This window comes from Xenopus laevis, chromosome 6L, assembly GCF_017654675.1.
Source record: "Xenopus laevis strain J_2021 chromosome 6L, Xenopus_laevis_v10.1, whole genome shotgun sequence".
NCBI lineage: Eukaryota > Metazoa > Chordata > Amphibia > Anura > Pipidae > Xenopus > Xenopus laevis.
The window spans coordinates 55,026,968-55,050,369 of NC_054381.1; the positions used below are offsets into that span (position 1 = coordinate 55,026,968).

At 37.0% G+C, this 23,402-nt stretch overlaps 1 protein-coding gene across 3 annotated transcripts in view; it reads left to right on the plus strand.

Annotated features, from left to right (window-relative positions):
- The window catches only part of dnajc13.L (DnaJ heat shock protein family (Hsp40) member C13 L homeolog), an 87,079-nt gene that overhangs the window by 51,254 nt on the left and 12,423 nt on the right, over positions 1-23,402 (plus strand). For all 3 annotated transcript variants that reach the window (XR_005961832.1, XM_018267510.2, XM_041566047.1), the window contains 20 exons: positions 449-550; positions 1,057-1,161; positions 1,631-1,833; positions 3,028-3,112; positions 3,382-3,536; positions 5,727-5,772; positions 6,547-6,701; positions 6,933-7,134; positions 8,679-8,794; positions 8,920-8,998; positions 11,512-11,647; positions 13,045-13,226; positions 13,910-13,984; positions 14,306-14,425; positions 15,585-15,764; positions 15,984-16,151; positions 17,695-17,808; positions 19,073-19,189; positions 19,689-19,866; positions 22,048-22,139. Coding sequence is in view for 2 of the 3 variants with exons in the window: in XM_018267510.2 (XP_018122999.1) it covers positions 449-550; positions 1,057-1,161; positions 1,631-1,833; positions 3,028-3,112; positions 3,382-3,536; positions 5,727-5,772; positions 6,547-6,701; positions 6,933-7,134; positions 8,679-8,794; positions 8,920-8,998; positions 11,512-11,647; positions 13,045-13,226; positions 13,910-13,984; positions 14,306-14,425; positions 15,585-15,764; positions 15,984-16,151; positions 17,695-17,808; positions 19,073-19,189; positions 19,689-19,866; positions 22,048-22,139 (2,610 nt within the window). In the remaining variant the exon portion in view is untranslated. The remainder of the gene's footprint in view (positions 1-448; positions 551-1,056; positions 1,162-1,630; positions 1,834-3,027; positions 3,113-3,381; positions 3,537-5,726; positions 5,773-6,546; positions 6,702-6,932; positions 7,135-8,678; positions 8,795-8,919; positions 8,999-11,511; positions 11,648-13,044; positions 13,227-13,909; positions 13,985-14,305; positions 14,426-15,584; positions 15,765-15,983; positions 16,152-17,694; positions 17,809-19,072; positions 19,190-19,688; positions 19,867-22,047; positions 22,140-23,402) is intronic.

Here is a 23,402-nt window from a genome sequence, read left to right on the forward strand (position 1 = left end):
TTTCCAAACTATGTAACTGGTTCTTCTTGAGAGGCATAAACTGAAGGCCAGCCCAGTTGAAGATTTGTAGTTGAATACTTATTAACTAGCTTGGATATTTTGTAGCCACACTTGTATGACCATGTTTTCATGTATCTCTAATTCCATTATGTTAGTGGGGACTTAACAAATGTTTATATTTTCTGGAAAGCACACCTAATATGACATACTACAATGATGTAATGCAAGATGTTGTGGATATCTATAATCTCCTGCCATATTGATATATGCATTCTCTGGTGATCCATATACTGGGACGCTGGGAGTTGCATTCTGATCAAAGGAACACTGAAGTAATTGACTCAGACAAATGTTGCTAACAGAGCACGCTACCTAGATATGAGTATCGATGACAACTATGTCTGTACAGAAGGTAAAACTGTCCATACCGAATTCTTTTTCTCTTTAGAAAAATGTAAAGGATATAATGGACTCCAATGGTATACGGATTCTAGTCGACCTTCTCACTTTGGCACATCTTCACACCAGCCGAGCCACTGTACCGCTACAAGTATGTGTTCATCCAACTTGATTTGACTTTTAGAACTTATACCATATGGCTTTTTCTGTGCAGCAGCATATAGCTGGACTCAGCAACGTGCATAGTACTAATATGCATTCTATAATGCATTCTTCATGGTGTCCGTTATGTTTATCTATATATCTCACTGAAAGATAGAAAACAAAGTGTTCTGATACTGTATATAACTATATGTAGTGTAACAGAGGAAAAACAAGAGCCATATTATAAATTCCTCCCTTTTCAATAAGATGCACTAAAGTTGATTACATGAAATGCTTGCTAAGATGAAAATATTTTTTTTGCTAGATGGTGCCACAGCTGGGAAAAAATGACTTGCCTAAGTTTGTTGCTATAAAAACAAAATGATACTTTTGCCTTATTTACAGTCTCTGTTAATTGAAATAGGTTCCTCCCAGATTTTGTCGTATATGACTTCTGTTTTTGCTATAACCTGTTATATTTTTATACTTTTTAATTAAATCTTTTTATTACAGAGCAATGTTATAGAAGCCGCTCCTGATATGAAGCGAGAGAGTGAAAAAGAGTGGTATTTTGGTAATGCAGACAAGGAACGGAGCGGACCTTACAGTTTTGTTGAGGTAGATAATGTAAATGTAACAGTTGTCACAATGCAAATTATAGTTAATAAATTAGTTGTCTTGATAGGGCCTTCCATTTCTAAAATAAGGAATGTAACATTGACAATGTCAGTGTTTTATTTAAAATTAAAGAAAAAAAAAAAAAGAAAAAAAATTATATATATATATATATATATATATATATATATTTTTTTTTTTTTTTTTAAATACTAACCTGAATCCAAAACCTGATTTCTTCTTCTCATTTGAGAAAAATGGCATCCATTGTGAACAAAAACTTGTCACATGACTTTTAGGGTTCGGCTTTAGCTTGGCCAGACAATTAAAATCCTGGATTTAGTGCATCCCTAATTCCACGTACAGGGATAGTTTTTTAAGCTCAAATTGAACAAGTACAGATTATTGCACTCTGCACAAATGTATGTACATGTATTGCCAAACACATCATTAATATACAGTTGTTTATTAGATGCAAGAGTTCTGGAATAAAGGAATACTCAGTCCAAAAACACGTTGCTGGGCCCAGGGAATGGATGGTTGGAGACCTCTACAAGTAATACCTCAGTTAAAATGGTGTTTGTTGGCAGCTGGTCAAGCTGTATTGAATGAGACAGATCTTGCCACACTGATATTGAATATGCTGATTACCATGTGCGGATACTACCCCAGCAGGTAAAGAATGGTTATCCCCATTTATTTGTAGTGCTGTTTATAGATTGACCATTGATAATGGATAAATAAAAATAATACAAAGTCTTATAATATAATACTTTTTGCAGCTGCATAGAAATTGGTTTAAATTATATGGACCACCACTCTAGAACCTACAGATGGAACCTTGGTGGAACGTCATCTACAGATTTGGCTCAAATGGCTCACCATATCATTTCACTGCAATAGACCCTTAGAATTAATGATGTGACTGTGACTATTGTCATGGTGTGTAGTGTGAGGGTCCTATCTGCATATGTTGTTTTATATATATGACAACTGTAGTATATGTAGTTTTGCCTTTAGGCTAATGTAGTTGTAGTTTTGCCTTTAGGCTAATGAAACAAAGGGAAGTAGGTTACACGGCCTAAATCTATCTGTCTCCTGTTAGAAGTCAACTATATCAGAACAGTGGGTTTCCCAGGGTCAGTGCAATCCAAGTGCAACCAAGCAATGATTTGTTTTCTGTAAAATTGCTGATCATAGGCATTTTCCGCATGACCAACTTATGAACGAGTGTGTCCGCTGACACACATATATCTGTAGCCATAGTAAAAAAGTTTAGGCAGATTTTCTGGGTTTTTTTTTTAGTGGCTACATATCATGCAGACGGTGAAACTGATTAATGCAGTGCAGATGCCTGTATCAACTATTCAGCAATTATCTTTATCTTTGAGCTTTCTTTCAAAGCAAAGACTTGATTGATTGCTGTTGGTTAGAGCATTTGCACAATTAACAGCTATATTCGAATATGAGCCCAAATTTAAGCTTGTATAATTTTTGGGTACTGGTATTATTTGTGTATTATAAAGGGGTTCAGTTGGTGACCCCCACCTTTCCGGAAAGACATAAGAAGGTAAAAATTAAACTGTGAACGCCAATATTACAAAAATGGTCATAGAAAATATAAAGTAATTGAAAAAAGTTTTTATTTGGTGAACAAGTTAACTGAAAAAAGTGTTGGAAGGAGAACAATCCTTTTAATGTGATGTATAAATTTTCTTTCCCAAACCAGTAGCTCTATTCTTCTAGAGCAGATTTTTTTTTTACAGCAAAGTGTGCCCCAATATCACCTGCCATAACAAAAAACATTTTACAGATGATGGTAGGACTATGTATATTGATGCTGATTAGCATAAACATCTTATTTTCTAGAGATCATGATAATGCTATTATTAGACCATTGCCAAAGGTAAAGAGGCTGTTGACAGACAACACTTGCCTTCCGCACTTCACACAGGTAAGTAACACAGTTGTTTTAGCATTGCAATTAAATAAACATTTTCTTTTTCGTTTTGGGCTGATATTCTCATCTTTCTGTGTTGTTCCCTTCCATGTATTTATTTAGCACCCAGTGACATTAACTCTGAAAGGAAAACAAGTTTAGTGATATTCCTAGTTGCTAAACTTTTTTCCACTGGTCATTTAAAATATTCACTTTTTTTGCTACCCTTACTCCAGCTGCTTGCTTAGTTTGAAAGCAGATTTTGTTTTCATTTCACTTCTCAGCTTTTGCTGACGTTTGACCCCATCCTGGTTGAGAAGGTTTCCATATTACTCTATCACATCATGCAAGACAACCCACAGCTGCCTCGCTTCTATCTCACTGGAGTGTTCTTCTTTATCATGATGTACACTGGTTCCAACGTGCTCCCTATAGCCAGGTAAGAGGGAAACATGCAGTATGGCACTGCGTGTGCACTGACCCAGAAAGGCTGCCAAAAAACAGAGAAATGTATTCCTTGCCAAGATTGGTTTTATTTCTAGACATGGATACTGAATGCCAAGTTCTTCAAACTGGGTCAAAACTATAAATAGTCATTGGGAAGAGCATAAAATAAAGATATTAGAAATGCTGTAGTCCATAGTTTGAAGTGGAAATTCCATTTAAGTTTTGTAGATTGAAGATGTTGAAATGGGGTACCTGTTGATGAGTTAATGAATTTTTCAAGGGTTTTACTTGATTCTATGATCAGCATCTATTTTGTTCTGTTTTATTACATTTTACAAGTTTGCATCAAACTACACATTTAGGGGCAGATTTATATATATATTGAATCAAAAATTCTAATTTTCTTTTTTTTATGGTCAAAACTCTCTTTTCAAAACTTTTTATTAGACAGCAAAACAGTATATATTTTCCACATAACAAAGATTTTTATGCATTCTTACATGTAGAAAATATATATCCTCCTACGCAGAGGGGATTATCATCATAACATTCAAATGTCCTGAGAGTGAAGGAAAAACATTGGCTTCAGACACTCCACATAATTACACATAAGAAAACAACATGTATCAGTAATAAAGACCATGTATTTAAGAAAATGAAATAAAAAGAAAAACTAAACAGTAAACTCAATCAACCGTGTCCGTGGTTATTCTAATAATGTCAGCTAGCTCACAATTCAGGAGGTGAAGCTACCATAAATTCCATCATATAGGTTTCAATTCAGCATAAATCAACAAGCGAAACAGATAGTGAGTGATACAGGGGAATCGTAAAATTGTAAAGCCTGCACTAGATAAAAAATTAGCGTAGCCTGGCGTAATGGTTAAAACTCTCAAATTCGAATTGTGAATGATCCAAACTCGATTTGAGTTTAAATTAGAATTTTAAGAACTCTAATTTGGCTATTCGCCACCTAAAACGTGCCAAGATTATGTATAAGTCAACGGGAGAGGTCCAGGGACCAATTTGGACATGTTTGTAATTCGATTTGAGTTTTCGGGTCAGGAATATTCATCCAAGTTTTCGATATTCTATTTTTTTTTTTTTATAAATAACCCCAGTCGAATTAAGAGTATATTCGAATTTAATAGAGTTTAAAACATCAATTTTAAATTGGGCATTTAATAAATGTGCCTCTTAATCAGATTTTACTATGGTGTAATTGTTCTTAATGGTATCCCTTGAAGTTATTGGAGTTGATTTACGCTCTGAAGTTACATGAACTACTCCGTTTATGACATGCATATAAATTCTGTAACTTGCCTTTTAATATACTGGGCATATAATAGGCTTTATAATGGAACTTGATATTTGCTAAGTGGAAAGGTTAGTTGTTTTATGCACACAAGACAATATGATCACACAAGCTGTAAAGCATTCTAAGGCTTTATATACTCACACACACATATCAATGTCTTTTTTTTTAAACTTGCATATATGTTTCTGAATGTTATATTTTTTCTTAAATGAAAAAAAGCACATAGCTCTGTGTGGCAGTTCCTTAATACATTTTTTTCCGCTGTTACATCAGTGCTTGGGTCTCTCCTTTGAATTTACATGTTCACTAGACGTATATACTGACTGATATACAATGAATTCTGGCAAAGGGAGGTGGAGATGCCTTGATCGTTAATGTGTAATAATGGCTGAATATCTAAGAACATCTAGCATTTACACCAAATCTCACCAAACTGACCTTCAGACTGGCCCTTCATTGGGTATTGTGGAGAACAGAAAACCGTTCTCCGCAAATTTTATTATAAATGCTTTCTGGCTATGCCACCAGCTACTTTTCAAGGCTGGGGGAGACTGGGGGGAGACTGGTTCTGCCATTAAAGCTGAAATGACACCACTGACTTGTCTTGAAATGTATTGCTCACAAGGAGAAATCAGCTGGGAAACTAAGCTTGCAGAGCAAATAGTAATAAGAGTATTTGTCTGCTTGTGGTATAGTAGTGCTTATCATGCCTCAGTTAGAAATAACACCTACAACCAGGTATTATGGTCTATACAAAAGTAAATATGACTAGTTAACTGGGTGAGACCATTCGTAATTTACAAAGGATAATGTCCAATAATTAACCAACTACTTTATTGCAACTAAACACCTTTGTTGTTTTAGGTTTTTGAAGTATACTCATGCAAAACAAGCTTTCAGGTCAGAAGAGGTAAGATGATCACTTGTAGTCATTACCTGTAGTCATTAATGTAGTCATTACCTGTGTCATATTGGAGCCATTGTTAATATAGATCCAAGCTTGATGTACAGACTGATACAGCTAATAGTTGTCCTTATGAACCCACAATGAATTCAGTCCTATGCTTAATATGTTGCAGTAGGGATTTTTAGAGGAGCGCCCATGCTCTTCCAGTGTTCAACTGGGTTAGCACACTTTACTATATACAAGTAAGGGATCCTGCATCTGGAAACCTGTTATCCATTTTAAGCATTTAATTCTAATTTTTTTAAAATGATTTCCTATTTCACTGTAATAACAAAATAGTACATTGTACTTGATTGTAGCTAAGCTGCATACATACTTATTGCAACAAAGCAGTTGGTTTAATTTAATGTTTGATTGATTTTTAGCAGACTTAAGGTATGGTGATTAAAATTATGGAAGGCTCCCTTATCCAGAAAACCCCATGCCCCAAGCATTCCGGATAATGGCTCCCATACCTGTACACCATTACAGTATAACGGTTAATAGAAGTTAAATTCTATTGAAATGATAAATTATCAAATATATCAAATGATAACTAAAAATGAGACAATATATTACTTTTATGTTAAGAAACAGAATTTTTTGTGCTCATCTATTGGTGCATTTTAATATGTAATAATGTATATGTCCTATTACATAAAAGTAAACAATGTGTGCAAAATATGTTGATGGTTTTGAAATAATTTATTTTATAAAAATACAAAACTTTTTACCTAGAGTAAAGGGCCTGACATTTTCCAAAGAAGCATTCTTGGCCATATCCTTCCTGAAGCTATGGTATGCTACCTAGAAAATTATGAACCTGAAAAGTTTTCTGAAATTTTTCTGGGAGAGTTTGACACCCCTGAAGCTATATGGAGCAGTGAAATGAGGTAAGAAAGACATTTTTTTGTCATTATGTCATCAAATAATTCTGTTCTGAATAGTTGCATCCATTTTGAATTACAGAATAATATCCTTCTGTATGATGTAAGCTAAATAGTTTTTAGCCATGGCTATTTATTCTAGTTCATAAAATAAAGGATCTACCTACATATCTGTTTTCTCTCCACACCTCGGCTGCTGTTGTAGATATCATCTCTTGCCTAATTGTTCATTTGCAGGCGTCTCATGATAGAAAAAATTGCAGCACATTTGGCAGACTTTAGCCCTCGCCTTCAGAGCAACACTCGAGCGCTTTATCAGTACTGCCCTATTCCTGTTATCAATTATCCTCAGCTGGAGAATGAGCTCTTCTGCAACATATACTACCTGAAACACTTCTGTGACACACTCAAGTTTCCTGATTGGCCAATTAAGGATCCAGTAAGTTTTATTTCAGATGTAAGGGTGTGCCCGTCAGTGCTCATTTGGGAGGCCATTTGCACCACCTCTGCATGCTGCGTCCTGCACTGAGAGTCGGAAAAAAATCCCAGTGCTCAGTGATGAGAGCTGCACCTTGCCCTCTTGAATTAAGCGTGGCCTAACATAGGCCGCACATGGTTCAAAGCACTTAATTCACAGCCTGCAGGTCAAAAACAGAGAGCAGGGGTCTGCAGCTATTTGCACAATTACCCACACAGGGCAAAGTGCAAAAAAAAATGCCCAATCTTGGCCTTTTTTATGGCACTTTGCACACTGTGTGGGGTATCGTATGGATAAATAAAATATATGTCCCTGGCTCTTCGCAGGTTGTGTGTTTTAAATAATTGGAATTGTTCCATGGTCTCACATGTGCTGCCAACTTCCTTCCCCCTCTGTATGCAGTGCTTTTAAATGCAGCTATTGCTGCATACAAAGTGGGACACCATTCATTCCACTCCATTCTAAAAGCTTCAGGGAACAACTGAATTCCCATATATAGGGATACACCGAATCCACTATTTTGGATTCGGCCTAACCCCCGAATCCTTTGAGAAAGATTCGGCCGAATACGGAACCGAATCCGAACCCTAATTTGCATATGCAAATTAGGGGTGGGAAGTGGAAAACATTCTTTACTTCCTTGTTTTGTGAAAAAAAGTCACGCGATTTCCCTTCCTGCCCCTAATTTTCATATGCAAATTCGGTTCAGCCCAGGCAGAAGGATTCGGCCGAATCCGAATCCTGCAGAAAAAGGCCGAATCCCGAACCGAATCATGGATTCGGTGCATCCCTAATAAAATAGCATTAATTCTCTTTTTACTGTGAATTCCAGATTGTGTCAGTTTCTTTGCTTGTTAAGGTGGGTTTTTCTATATTTTGCTCATAAAAATATTTTTTGCTAATTTAAAGTAGGATTCCCCCCCCTCAGAAACAGCTAAGATAGCCATTTTAATGACTGAATAGCCATTACAGTTATGTATTGTTTGCATACAAATGCTTTATAAACATACATTTTTGTGTACAAATATATGCACTGTCATAGTCCATATTGTACTGAATCACATGCTCATGCAGGCAGTGCCAAGCTGTTGCTGTTTGGCCCATATTTGTTTAATTTAAAGGCACTTTAATTATTCCAGGCTGTATTAGCCTTGCAAACGGTAAAAGATAGCTAATAGATGCCGATACTGAATAGCAAATGGAAAAAGATGACTATAAGATGGCTTATAAATCGTGGCCTCTTCTTAGCTACTTTTTAGCTGTTTATGGTATGACACATGGGAAACAGTTACTAAAGAAGACTGCAGTGGGAGACCACAATGCACAGAATATTAATCTTGAAATCTTAAGTGATAACATCTATAAAATAAGAGATACGTGAAATTACTAATTCAGAAAAAAACACCAAGTTCGCTATGAATATAATCAAAATAAAATGAGCTTTAAAGTATGGCATATTTTTACTTAGTGATAATCCTTTTAAATGATCTGTTTTGCCCCATTAGGTGAAACTGCTAAAGGATACACTGGAAGCATGGAAAAAAGAGGTAGAAAAAAAACCTCCAACAATGTCGATAGATGATGCCTATGAGGTCCTTGGTCTTTCTCGAGGACAAGGCCAGTAAGTAAAAAGTGTAATATTTTGGAATAAAGTATTTTATTTGTATAGTACCCCGGTAGAGTAAAATCATTACATTTGTTTTGCATTGTATTTAAAATAATCGCTTTTGTTTCTTTTTTTCGCAGGCATGACGAGAGTAAGATAAGAAAAGCTTACTTCAGGCTTGCACAGAAATATCACCCAGACAAAAACCCAGAAGGAAGGGTATGAACAGTTATTATTATTATTATTAACATGTATTTATATAGTGCCAACATATTGCGTAGCATTGTAAAGTAAATGTGATTATACAACTAAATCACATGAATTATATACATAGAACATATGGGGTTACATACATCACTATCAATACCGGTACAAAAAGGTGAGGAAGGCCCTATGCAAAAGAGCATACACTCTAAAGGGAAGGGAGTAATACACAAGGTATGGGAGTGGGCAAGATCGAATTAAGTGGATGAGAAATGTGGTACTGTATGTGGTGTTGCGTTTGGTAGTTAAGCAGAGTAAGGGTAGACTTCTCGAAAGAAGTGCGTTTTAAGAGATTTCTTGAAAGCAGAAATGTTGGGAGAAAGTCGGACAGGCCGTGGGAGAGAGTTCTAGAGGAGGGGTGCAGCCCTTGCAAAGTCTTGAATGAGAGCATGTAGAGGAGCGCAGTAAGCGGTTGGGTGAGTATATAGAGCTGAGCTCAGAGATGTAGGGTGGGGCAGAGTTATGAAGTGCTTTGAATGTCAGGGTCATTAATTTGAATTTGATTCTGAAATGTAGCGGAAGCCAGTGCAGGGATTGACAGAATGGTGAGGCAGAGGAGGAGCGGTTGCTGAGGTATATGAGCCTCTCAGCAGTGCTCATTATGGACTGGAGAGGTGACAGTCTATGGAGGGGAAGGCCAATTAAAAGAGAGTTACAGTAGTCTAGCTGTGATATTGGAGGAAAGAGAACCATTTCAGTTTTAGAGAGGTTTAATTTAAGGTAGCATTGCGACATCCAGGTAGAGATAGTGGACAGGCAGGAGAAGACGCGAGTTAGGAGTTCTGGGTTGAGCTCAGGAGATGAGAGATAGATCTCAGTATCGTCAGCATAGAGGTGGTATTGGAAACCATATGAGTTGATTCGTTTGCAGAGGGAGGAAGTATAGAGGGAGAATAGTAATGGTCCCAGGACAGATCCTTGAGGAACTCCAACAGAAAGAGGTAGGGGAGAAGATACTATTCCGTTGTAGGAGACACTGAAGGAACGATTGGTGATGTAAGAAGAGAACCAGGACAGGGCTGTGTCACGAAGGCCAAGCGAATGGAGGGACTGGAGGAGGAGAGGGTGATCTACAGTGTCGAATGCGGCTGAGAGATCAAGCAGTATTAGTAGTGAGAAATGATTGTTGGCTTTAGTGGTTAAAAGGTCATTAGTTAGTCGAGTCAGGGCAGTTTCTGTGGAGTGTTGTGGCTTAAAACCAGATTGTAGGGGGTCCAGCAGAGAGGAATGAGGTTAGTCGGTTGTAGACTAGGCGCTCAAGTAGTTTATAGATGAAAGGTAGCAGAGAGATAGGTCGGAGGTTTCAAGATTGTAGGGATCAAGAGAGGGTTTTTTCAGAATGGGGGTGACAAGAGCATGTTTTAGTTAAATATTTCACAAAAAGAGAACTAAAATCAGACACTTAAATGTCCTATGCACATTTTACTTTTTGAGGCATGTTTTTTTTTTCTTTTTTTTAAATCTGTATTGTTGCCAGAATCATACAGTATATCAATTTGCACTCCAATGAATAAACACAAATATGCAGATAAGTAAAACACCTTGACAAAATAATGGGTTATAACCTCTTCCCTGATGTTATATTATCACATAATAAGTGAAATGAAAGCCTACATAAAGGTAAAACATTGAATAAATCGATCAAAAATGCAATTTATGCACTGGAAAATTTAGCTTGATTGTAAGTTTCCATTTTGCAGAATAACAACACTTGATCATTAACTTCTTACTTGTGTGCCCTACTCTTTAACCCCCCCCCCCAAGACAGCACCTTTTTTCAAAACACTCCAACTGTTCAGTGGGAGGAGTCAGAGAGCGTGATGCTTTTAAAAATAATTGTTAAAGGAAAACTAAAGCTTAACAAAAGAAGTAGACTAGAAATGTTGTACATTATGTTCTGAACTTCTATACCAGCCCAAGGCAACCACAGCCCTTTAGCAGGGAAGATCTCTGCTCCAAAGATGCTCCCAGTAGCTCCCCATCTTTTTTTTTTGCTGATTCCCTGCACATGCTCTGTGCTGCTGTCACTTACTGAGATTAGGGACCCACTCAATATTCTGTAAATACAGAATAGAAATGTCAAAATATAAGGCTGATTAGTAATTAATACAGATAATTACTACATGGTAGCACAGCAACCAGTGCAACTAGCATCAGAATTTAATAATCAGCCCTGTAGCATCAGCTTATATTACAGACCACCCTCATTTTCTGCTTGATGATTTGTGACAACCCCTAAGCTTAGCTTCTCAACAGCTGCTCAGAGCCCACTGAGCATGTGAGTATCGCAAACACTTTCCAAGATGGTGACCCCCTGTGACAAGTTTGAAGTCCTGGATCATTGCTGATATTGAGGAGCTAAAACTTTAGGCTGGTGCAATAAGTTCAGTATATAAAATATGGCATTTTTAGCCATATAAATGTTTAGGCTTTAGTTCTCTTCTAAAATAAATTATTTTTTCTTTCAGGAAATGTTTGAGAAGGTTAATAAGGCGTATGAGTTTCTGTGCACGAAGTCGACAAAGATTGTGGATGGCCCAGATCCTGAAAATATAATTTTAATCTTAAAGACTCAGAGCATTCTCTTCAACAGACACAAAGAAGGTAATTCACTACATTTAAACTCTACCTATTATAATGCCTTGGTTCTAGGTCAAAGCAAAGCATGTCTCCGAGGATCCCTTTTGGTCAATATAACACTGATTAAAGTACAAATTTCATATTACACTGCATTGTTTTGTGTTTAGGATTTCCAACTTGTGGCCTTCCAACTATTTCTAGACACAATATATCCCACTTACACACTATAGCTGGCCATACACGAAGAGATCCGCTCGTCTGGTGACATTGCCAAACGAGTGGATATTTTCCCCATATGCCCACCAACATCAGGGCTATATCAGGGTAATCCAAACATTCGACCCTAGGGGCGAACGATCAGATTACCACGAGGAGCAATGGGCTCCGACGGGTCGTTGCCGGAAAAATTAAACATTCCCGACCAATATCGTGGCCAGATATCGATCAGGAAGACCCGTCGGAAGTCCCCATACATGGCCTGATAAGCTGCCGAATTGGTCAAAAGGACCGATATCGGCAGCTTTAATCTGCCCATGTATGGCCATCTTAAGACTGATTCATGTTTTTATCCCAGCTGTATTTATTATGGTGGGACCTATTTAATTCCAGCCCTGCTATGACACCTAGGAAAAAGGAATAAATACTCCTGAAACATTGAGCTTTTAGAACCTGCTGTATTCCTTTTTGCTGTACAGTGTGATTTCCATGTATACTTGCACTCTCTTCTTATTTAGATAGGAAACAGGATGTTGATCACTAGGAAACATGTTCATATAATGCAATCTGAATCTGAAGGCAGTATGTCTCTACATTGCTGGACAGATGTTTTGAGCCTAAACATTGTAGTGTGGATAATATTAATTTATGTTACATTTGACCAGGTTGAGAACTTTTTGACAGAACCTACAGCATTAGCTTAGTATGTAGAATTAATGGTAGGGAGGGTAAGGTTAAACTATAAGTAAACCTTAAAAAAATGTATTTAAAATTGCTTAGGGTGCTTCAGAGCCATTTAAGTTTTTATTAACTTCCAGTATAATACATAATAATGAAATTATACACAAAACAGTCAAAGAGATATACCTTCAGAAGCAAAACTAAGAACTATTCTGCTCATGCTCATAAAATAGATCAGAAGCTTTCCCTTCCTAACCAGAACTGACCAGCAGGTGGTGCTGTTGTTACAATATTCATTGGATTGGCATTTAAAAACAAAAAACTGAAAAAAAATTGGAAAAAGTACTGAGAAAAAACACCCCTTATCCTTTAAATTAAGTAGTATGATGTAGAGAGAGATGCAATTTGCAATTAGTTTTCATTTTTTATATGTAGGTTATTTAGCTTTTGATTCAGCAGCTCTACAGTTTGCAATTTCAGCAATCTGGTTGCTAGGGTCTACTGCTACCCTTGTTCTTTTTTAGATCTTCAACCTTACAAGTATGCCGGCTACCCTATGCTCATCCGGACCATCACCATGGAGACATCAGATGAACAACTTTTTTCAAAGGTGTCACTTCTGCCTGCAGCAACTGAGCTGGCATATCATACTGTCAATTGCTCAGCCCTGAATGCAGAAGAACTTAGGAGAGAGAATGGCATAGAGGTATGGGTGTGAGTATTTTATGTTGATTGTGAAATGTCAAAATAACGCCAAAGTTGGCTCATATCACTGCATTTAAAATATCAGAGGTCAGAAAGGGTATTAGACAGGCTGAGTAGTTCTTTTTCATCATAGCTGTCCTGTCTAGTCTGAACTACAGGAGCTCTATTCTTTGTGCTCACAACAGACTGAACTTTTCTTTCCCTTGATACCAGACTCTATAAAAAAGAGACACAGAGTAGCCTAATACCATATATTGGATTTGTTTTTTAACAAATATTAAAAAACAATATTTGACTTTTGCATAATGTACGTATGTGTGCAGATGTATGGTTTCTTCCTAAAATACGTAATAATTAATCCAGCACACAAAGTTTGCTCAAGGGTTATTACCCGTGTTTAATGTCAAGCCAAACAGGTTACAACGTTTCGGGGGCGTACCCCTTCGTCAGGTCACCTGACGAAGGGGTACGCCCCGAAACGTTGTAACCTGTTTGGCTTGACATTAAACACGGGTAATAACCCTTGAGCAAACTTCGTGTGCTGGATTAATTATTACGTACCTTTCGTTGGGGGTGCCGTCCTCCTATGATCCATGCACCGTGAACGTTGAAAGAGGGACCAGGTGTGCATCTGCATTTCGTTTGGCTGAAGTTCTTCCTAAAATAAACATTTTTACTTTATAGGTGCTACAGGATGCTTTCTCTCGTTGTGTGTCAGTTTTAACTGCCTCGAGTAAACCAGATGACATGCCAGTGCAGGTAATGTACAGCATTACTAGGTTATGGGTCAAAGTTTTTGTACTGTAATAATAATTAAATGTACCCTTCAGTTGTTTTCATTTTCTTTGGATTTTAAATAAGGCTTCTCTTTTTCAGGGCTTTATCTGGCTTCTGTTATTTTCTTTCACTGTGTAAAAAAACTGTTTTGGAGGAGCCCTTTAATTATAATTAATTACTAGTGTTCTGTCTTCCCATAATGCTTTCTTTCACAAATGCTTTTATGTAAAACTTTATTACTGTCTCTTATTTTTCAGTTTCACTAAGGAAATAATATTAATATTGTGTAAACTTTGTTTTCAGGTATGTGGACATGTATGCAAGTGCTACAGTGTTGCTGCTCAGTTTGAAACCTGCAGGGAGAAGATCACAGAGATGCCAAATATCATCAAAGACCTTTGCAGAGTATTGTTTTATGGCAAGGTATCAGTTTCAACTGATTGTCTTTTACAGGACCAGGAAAAATACAGTAGTTACCATTAATGCATGCAGCACCCTCGATACAGCCCTCTTTCTCTTCTGGCTGGTATTAATCCAGACTGGAGACCAGTGTACAGATCAAACAGGCTGTAGTGTAAACACTATGTTCAGTCTTTCTGTCCCACAGTATCATGGTTGCAGCCAAGGAGAATGAGGTTAGTGTGTCATGGGTATAAGAAATTGAAAAATGTCTGTACAGGTATATAATCATTTCAAGAGATGATTATGCAATGATATTCCAATTTAAAGGGATACTGTCATTGGAAAAAAAAAATTTCAAAATGAACCAGTTAATAGTGCTGCTCCAGCAGAATTTTGCACTGAAATCCATTTCTCAAAAGAGCAAACAGATATTTTTATATTCAATTTTGAAATCTGACATGGGGCTAGACATTTTGTCAATTTCCCAGCTGCCCCAAGTCATGTTTGCTCTTTTGAGAAATGGATTTCAGTGCAGAATTCTGCTTGAGCAGCACTATTAACTGATTCATTTTGAAAAAAAATTTTTTCCCATGACAGTATCCCTTTAATGACCTTCCCTTACATCTATGATGTGTTTCTAACTTTTCCTGACAGAACCATTGTTTAGTATTGCTACATAATCCTCATAATCTTTTCCTTAACCCCTGTTATATACCAATGATGTACAGTATTAGAGTTGTCAGTTATTCAAATAAACATTCACTCAAAAGAGAGAATGAATACAGAATGCTGACAGGGGAATAGTGAATATTATCTTGATTAGTTTGCCTGTGAAGGTTCTCATTCATCCAGGTCATGGTATATCTATAGTAGTAAGTCAAATCAACTGGACTTGCTGTAGTTTTCTTTTCTTCTCTTGAAAGTATTTCACTAGTCATCTGGCTTTCTGAATTGAGACTAGCAAAGCATCTTCAAGAGAAAAAAAATACAGTTAGTCCAGTTGATTTGATTTACTACTATAGATATCTTGATTAGTTCCGAAACAAGACTTTCTAAACTAAATAAATAAATATTCCCCTTTAATTTAAGTTATTACATTTACTTAATTTACTTATTAGAAAGCATTCTGTTCTAAACATGATGTGTTCTACTCCCTAATAGAATGTATATATTTTTCCAGAGAGTCCAGAGACTAGCAGCAATGGCAGTGGAATGCATTAGCTCCTTTGCTGTAGATTACTGGTTGCAGACGCATTTGCTTCAAGCAGGGGTCTTGTGGCACTTACTTACATATCCTTTCAACTATGACTTTACACTAGAAGAAAGTGGCATTCAGAAGAACGAAGATACTAACCAGCAGGTACCTGAAGACTTTAGTTCTGTTTGTGACATACATATTTTGAAAGAAAAAAAAAATGAAAGATTTGTTATACATAATACATACCATCATCTACAGTACCTGCATACAGTTTATCCTGTTTTGTTTTGTGAGCGAAACCTTAAAATATTGATTTTTCTTTTTATTATTGCCTAATTATTATTGTTTCATGGCGTATTGAATTATATGTCTTATGCTTAGGAAGTTGCTAATAGTCTTGCCAAGCTGAGTCTTCTTGCCCTGAGCCGGCTGGGTGGGTATTTATCTGGAGATCAAGAAACACCAGAAAACCCAGTACTAAGGAAAAGTTTAGCTGGAATGCTGACTCCCTACATTGCCAGGAAACTCACTGTTTCATCTCCCACAGAGGTACGATGGCATACTAAAATATATTTTCTCCTGCTAAATTTTTTTTATTAGAAAGAATACATTTCCATGTGGATAGATCCAAAAATTGCAATGGTTAGCGTTAGGTGCAACTTGACACATTATCGGTAGCTTTCTTTCTCCTTTAAAATCAAAAAGATTTTGACTGGTATCATTGTACTAACGATCTTTTGATACCGTATTTGCTAACTTATTATTTTTTTAGCTATAACTAGCAGTGAATAAGGATATACTAACAATCTGCTTTACACAGTTGTCCCTTGATAACAAATTTTTAACTTGTACTTCTTGAGATGTTCCTAGGTTTTAGTAGCATTCATTAGCTTGCACCATGTGCTTGTATGTGGGATTGAGAATGAGTGTGTGTGGGGGAGGGGGGTGAGTAGAGAATTCTGATTGGTGTTTGGTATTTGGTGTGAGTTATGGAAGAGTATATGTGTTTGTAACACAAGGGTGATTTTTTTTATGTATTGTAATAGAAAAGCATACTCTGCTTACACTACACTATGTTTATAAATATATTGGCTTAAATTTCTAGGCGCACATCCTTTTAGATTTGGTTTGGCAGGGCAACAGAACTCTTTATATTATTTTGCTGATTGGGGAGGGAACCCGAAGGTGGTGGTGGCTGGCTCTGGGTAGCGGTTACTCTAGTAGAACGCTTATGTCCCCATAACAAGCTGCAATGTAAGGGTATGCATCCACGAAGATCATGTGCATGTGAGATGGTAATTCTAATCAGGTGCATTAGAAGGAAAGGCTAAAATTAAGTAAGCTTTATCAGAAAGGTCTTTATAAATACACCAGCAATGCCTCAAAGTAATGCTGCTCTGAGTCCTCTGTCAAAAGAAACACAGCATTTCTTTCATTCTATTGTGTATATCAGACTTCCTGTTTTCAGCATAAACCTCCAGGGCTTGGGCTTAAGCATGCTCAGTTTGCTCCTCTGTCCCTCTCCCTTTTCCCCCTCCCTGCTGTAATCTGAGCTACGAGTGAGCAGGCAGAGACTCAGGCAGGAAGTGATGTCACACCAAGCCAATATGGCAGGTGCTATCCTAAACAAACAGAGACAGCTTCTAGAGCTGTTGGTATGGTAAAGCATTCTGCAGAATAAATATAGTGTTATAGCTTGCACTATTGTGGCTAATCTATTGGCAATAAACTGCTTCGGTAGCTTTCCTTCTCCTTTAAAATCAAAATGATTTTGACTGGTATCATTGAACTAACAATATTGGTTGATTCATTGGTTGGACATGGTTGAAAACCTTTTTCTGCCAATGCAGTATATACAGTATGCCAGTGTATGGTGCATCAGCAGTTGAGGAAGTGAAAGTAAAAATGTGGCCATGTGGTGTATGGGCCGTTGTGATTAGTTGGATACATGTCTGACTGGCCTATGTGTGGTGCTTTTAAAGCAAAAGATGTTATTGCTAATGAAACTTTCTGCAACCTTGAATGCTTGTAATCAGTATTACTTTCTACATTGTTTCTAATGCCTTTAATATATGGTTACTTTTGTCTTCAGATCCTTAAAATGCTGAACAGTAATACAGAAAGTCCATATCTGTTATGGAACAATGGCACAAGAGCAGAGCTTCTGGAATTTCTCGAGTCCCAGCAAGAAAGCATGGTCAGAAGGGTAAGCTATTCTTGAATGATACAGTATCTAATCTATAGCTTTCAAAGAATATCTGTAACATTTCTACAGGGAAGTACTCTTAAACAACAGGAAAAATGCTTAATTATGAAGTATATTTTTTTTAAAATGGGTCCAGAAACTGGACATAACTTGCCATCTACAACCTACATTTAGATAAATCCACAGTGCGCTACCACTTTTGTGACATGTCCGTGATTACAGAAAGTGTAGTTGAGAGGTACAGAAGGGATAAGGGAAAAGGGTCACTTTTACAGTCGTTCTGAGGTCAGCCCTTTCGTTACCATTCAATTCTTGCCTTACATGATTTTAGTAGCTATGACTGAATGGGAATCTGCTTCTAAGTATTGTTAAGTGATGATGATGCAAGTGAATGAGAGAATTTGTGCTACCTCTCCTGATTTATAGCAAACAAAATCACTAACCTCGGAAAATCATAAAGAATCATCAAAGAATCTGATGGTGTACTCCGTTTAGCTTTCCCTCCTAACCCGATTTTTAACCCTCTGTGTTTTGGACACATATTAAAAGTTATGTTTAATTTCTTTTTTTGTGGGTTGGCCTACAGTATCAGACAATACCAATGGGTAGGTGCAACTAAATGGGTCTTTCTTTCTGATTATCCTCTCCATTTCTATATGTCCATGTGCCTCGACCCTGCACATCATATTTGTTTCTCTTACTGATGTAACATGCTCCCAATTTTCTTTTTCTGTGTATCTGTTTATATGTGTTTTGATTTTTTTTATATATATATATAGTAAAATAAAGCATACTCTGATTATTCTACACTATGTTTATAAATACTGTAAATTTCTAAAGAGGCTCTGATTTAAGAAGGAAAAATAATATAATTGCAATAAAAGTACTTTAAAACTGAATAAGTGTAACCTAAGTATAAGTTTAATAACCTATAGATGTATATTAGGCAATCCAAATACAATGACTAGTGGTTATTTCAAATTTGTCGAGCTCCATTGCTGCTGCAATTTAGTGGATCTGATTTGTCTAAACCAATTAAATATGTTTAATAAAAACAAGGTAGGTAGTCATGGGGTTTACTGCTAGTGCTCAGCATTTACATGGTAAACGCTACTATTTTGTGACATAGCTGTTATGATAAAATATGCATTCAAAGATGCATTTAGTGCATGATAAATCAGCTATGCTCTACTAACACAATTCTGATTAAATTCAAGCTTAAATGTTAATGTTTTCTGTGTCTGTATATTTTTCATTTTTCCAGGGTGATTGCGACATAAGTTATGGGGCAGACTTTGTGTACAGTGAGCATTCCAAAGAACTTATAGTAGGGGAGATTTTTGTAAGGATCTATAATGAGCAGCCCACTTTCCAACTTGAGGTAAGCTGTCCTATTTTAAGTCAAAGTAGAACATTATACATTCTTTCTCTAGAGAAGAATGGATATGTATAATAAAATGGATACTGGATAATAAATTCAGTAGCTCTATTTAGGGATGCACCGAATCCGGGATTCGGCCAGGATTTTGCCTTTTTCAGCAGGATTCGGTCAAATCCTTTTGCCTTCCGAATCCTAATGTGCATATGCAAATTAGGGGCGGGGAGGGAAATCGCTTGACCTTTTTGTCACAAGACAAGGAAGTAAGAAATGTTTTCCCCTTCCCACCCCTAATTTACATATGCAAACTAGGATTAGGTTCGGTATTCGGCCGAATCCAAAATAGTTATTCAGTGCATTCCTACCTTTATTACTGTTGCCTACTGTCAGCATAATACCAGCTTGCTAATTGCATGAAATGTAATTAAGAAAATATGTTGTGTAAGAAACAAATCAGCATCAACTTTTTGAACTAAAATCAGTCTCTTTTTTTTTTTGACAGCTTCCAAAAGCATTTGCAGCATGTTTACTGGATTACATTGGGTCACAAGCACAGTATCTCCACACGCTGATGGCTATTACCCAGACTGGAAAAGTTGAATCTGATCAGCACGTAGACCGATTGCAGAGAGTTGAGATGGCACTTGAAGCTCTGAGAAACGTCATCAAACACAACCCTGGTAGGAAATTATTCATTCCACTAGGATGAGATATGAACCATTGGATGAGACCTGCCTTACTGCCTTACAGTTTTGTTGAAACTATTTCTCATATGTAATAAAAGGCACTAAGTTTGCCCAGGTGCAGTTACCCATGCAACCATTAAAGGTTTTGCTTTTAAACAGGTGACCAATAAATGCTCCCTGCCCACTGCTATAGGTTAGTGCACCATGGCAAACTCAAGGCATTTTATTATGTTTCTATATATTTTTTTTTTACTTAAAAAACGTTTGAAAGTTACTGGTTAAGTAACAAAGTATATTTTGGTTTATGTATTTTTGTACTGGAACTTTTTTGCATCCATTTTTTTTTTTTTTTAAAATCCATCACCTTTTATTTTCAGGTTTTTTTCCTGCTTGGGTGGTCATCCTATCACCATAGCTTATTTATCAGTGCATTTATAGGAATGCAAGAAAATGGGAGATGAGGAACAGCTAACATCAGAATTCTGTCAATAAAGTCCCAACTGCATTCTGCTGTCAGTTTTCCCATGAAAAGCATGTGGACATTTCTGTTGTATTTCTTCATTCTTAGTGGGGGGTTCCAGACATAATGCAGCGCCAATGGTATTCTGTAACTACAGATCAATGCCCATGTGGGTCTAATGGGTGTTACTAGATGTAGCTGTAAATGAAAGGCATTTGCTGAATCCAGCTATAAACTTTTCAGTTGTACCGGTATGGGACCCATTATTCGTAAACCTGTTATCCAGAAAGCTCAGAATTGTGGGAAAACCGTCTCCCATAGACTCCATTTTAATCAAATAATTAAAAATATTTTCAATTATTTCCCTTTTTCTCTGTAATAATAAAACAGTATCTTGTACTTGATCCCAACTAACTCCTTCAAAGAAACCGCACAACACAGGACTTAATCAAAAATGAAAAAAAGTGGTTTATTCAACATTTCAGCCCATAGACTCGGCCCTCTTCAGGAACAACATTCTGCACACAACAACATAGCTTTTTAAAATGCCAAAGGGGCCCCAAAAACCGGGTAGTGACGTGTAATGTCGGCAGGGACACCCCCCTGTGATGTGAAACACTGCATTATAATAATTGTTGCACACAACAACATAGCCTTTTAAAATGCCAAAAGGGCGCCAAAAACCGGATAGTGACATGTAATGTTGGCAGGGACTCCCCCTATGTACCTGTAACTGACATTTACCGGTACATAGGGGGAGTCCCTGCCCACATTACATGTCACTACCCGGTTTTTGGCTCCCTTTTGGCATTTTAAAAGGCTATGTTGTTGTGTGCAACAATTATTATTATAATTTTTTTAATAAATAGTGCATAAGTTAAAATCACACTCACATAAAAACAAGTAGAAGGGGCATATAGCAGTCTTTTTCCAGGTCTGCAATACTCTTTCCCGATCCTCTGCGTTGGCAGTTCAGTTTTTTCAAGCCGGCAGAATCCTTTCCTCACAGCGTGTTTTTTTCCGGGCATCAACCCCAGTCATGCCGGTAAGGACACTGCTATCATGAGATTGTCCTCCTTGGTGTTGCCATCAAAGGGCCCTTCTGAGGTCAAGAATTGAAGACCTAGCCTTGCAAAGCTTTTGATTCCCAGTCAGGAGAGCAGTTTCCAAACACTTCTCTCGTGCAGACCTCACGTGTCTTTTTATGTGAGTGTGATTTTAACTTATGCACTATTTATTAAAGAAATGTTTTTACACTATATGAAGCGCTCTTCCTTTAGCAAACTCGGACAGCTCTTGGAATAGAAGTACTGAACAAACCCACAGATAGGCGCACAATTAACCTAAACGTTTGTGAGTACCCACCTTCCCCTGACGGTGACCCATAAAAAGCAAGGCTAATTATAGTTTTGGTGGATGTTGGAGTGGGTTTTACAAGTAATATAGTGTTTGCACAAAGAGGTGGCTAATTATCAAATTATTCTACACTATATTTCTACTATTTTCTTTTTTTGTCTTTCCCTGGGCTTCCTTGTGAAGCGCTGTTTAACAGAATATTGGATTTTATATTCACAAATTGACCTATTTATGCTTAGAGTTATTTTATAGATCTATATAAATACTTGTTTTGCCTTCTTGAGAATCCGTGTCTTTGAAATGCACCTAATGTTAATCAATTTAGACATCAACTAATTTGAAGCTATTTTTCATTTTAGGGTCTGAAACGGAATGCATAGGACATTTTAAATTATTATTTTCATTGCTGCGTGTCCATGGTGCTGGAAAGGTTCAACAACTTGCATTAGAGGTAAGCACACATTACACCTCTGCTAGTGTGCCGAGATATCAAACTCTTTGTCAGATATTGCATTTTATTTAATTGTACTGATGGCCTGCCTGCAACATGTTAAGAAATGTGACTACTTTGAGATGCTCAATGGCTGTAATCACTATTTAACTTTACAAAAATAATTTACAAAAAAACCTGTAACCTCCTTTCTAATACTATGACAATCTCAACAATATGGAACAGAGTAACTAATGTTAATTAAAGTGGACCTGTCACCTACACATAAAAAGCTGCATAATGAAAGTCCTTTGCAAATTAAATATGAAACCCAAAAAGAATTTTTCATTAAAACATCCATACCTGTTATAAAGGTGTTTAAATACCTAAACTGTCAATCAAATATTACCTGCCCCGTCTCTATGCCCGTGGCATAGAGGAGGGGCAGTCAATTACTTTCACTTTCCATTCATCACTTCCTACATGTCACAGCTCTCCTCACATCCCCCCTTCCCTCCTCAGGCTCTATAATTGTGTAGGGCACTGCACATGGAAATTAGGTCCCCCATTCTGGTGCATACACAAGATTTTGGGGTGAAACACAATTTCTCTTAATAGCCGTGTCCACAAAATGGCTGCTGCCTGCTTGCTGTGATTGTATAATTCCAAGACAGAAGGAAACAAAATTTAAATAATAAATACAGTGTAAGTAAAGTTTATTTTGCTCAACTAACATGATAGAAAATAATTTAAAATTATTTCTTAGGGTTACAGGTCCCCTTTAAGGGCACCTATCCCTTAAATGTTTAAAACCTTGTACTAAGCATGGTAATCTAGTGAACAAGGGACTGCTTTTTATCATAGGTATTCCTATACTATGGGCAGGTGGTCCAAAAATGCAGTGTACTGTTACAGACAGTGGCCTGAAAATACCTTCCCATTCCACTGAAATTGATGAAAGCAAAATACTGTACATGTGGTGAACACGTCGAAAAACAAGGAAGTTAAACATTTTTTCTCCAGTTTTTCCTTTCTTGCCCCTAATTTGCATGTACAAATTCGAATTTGGTTCAGTATTCAGCCGAATCTTTCACAAAGGATTCAGGGATAAGGCCTAATCCAAAATAGAGGATTCGGTGCATCCCTAGTTACTTGTGGCAATTTCAGTTCATGTGAATGGAAAGTTATTTTTGGGTTGTTTGTGGCCTGCAGGAGGCACAATTTCCCACAGCCAAAAAAAGCACCTGGTCTGCCATAATCGGTCAATTTAACATTGCCTTGTAC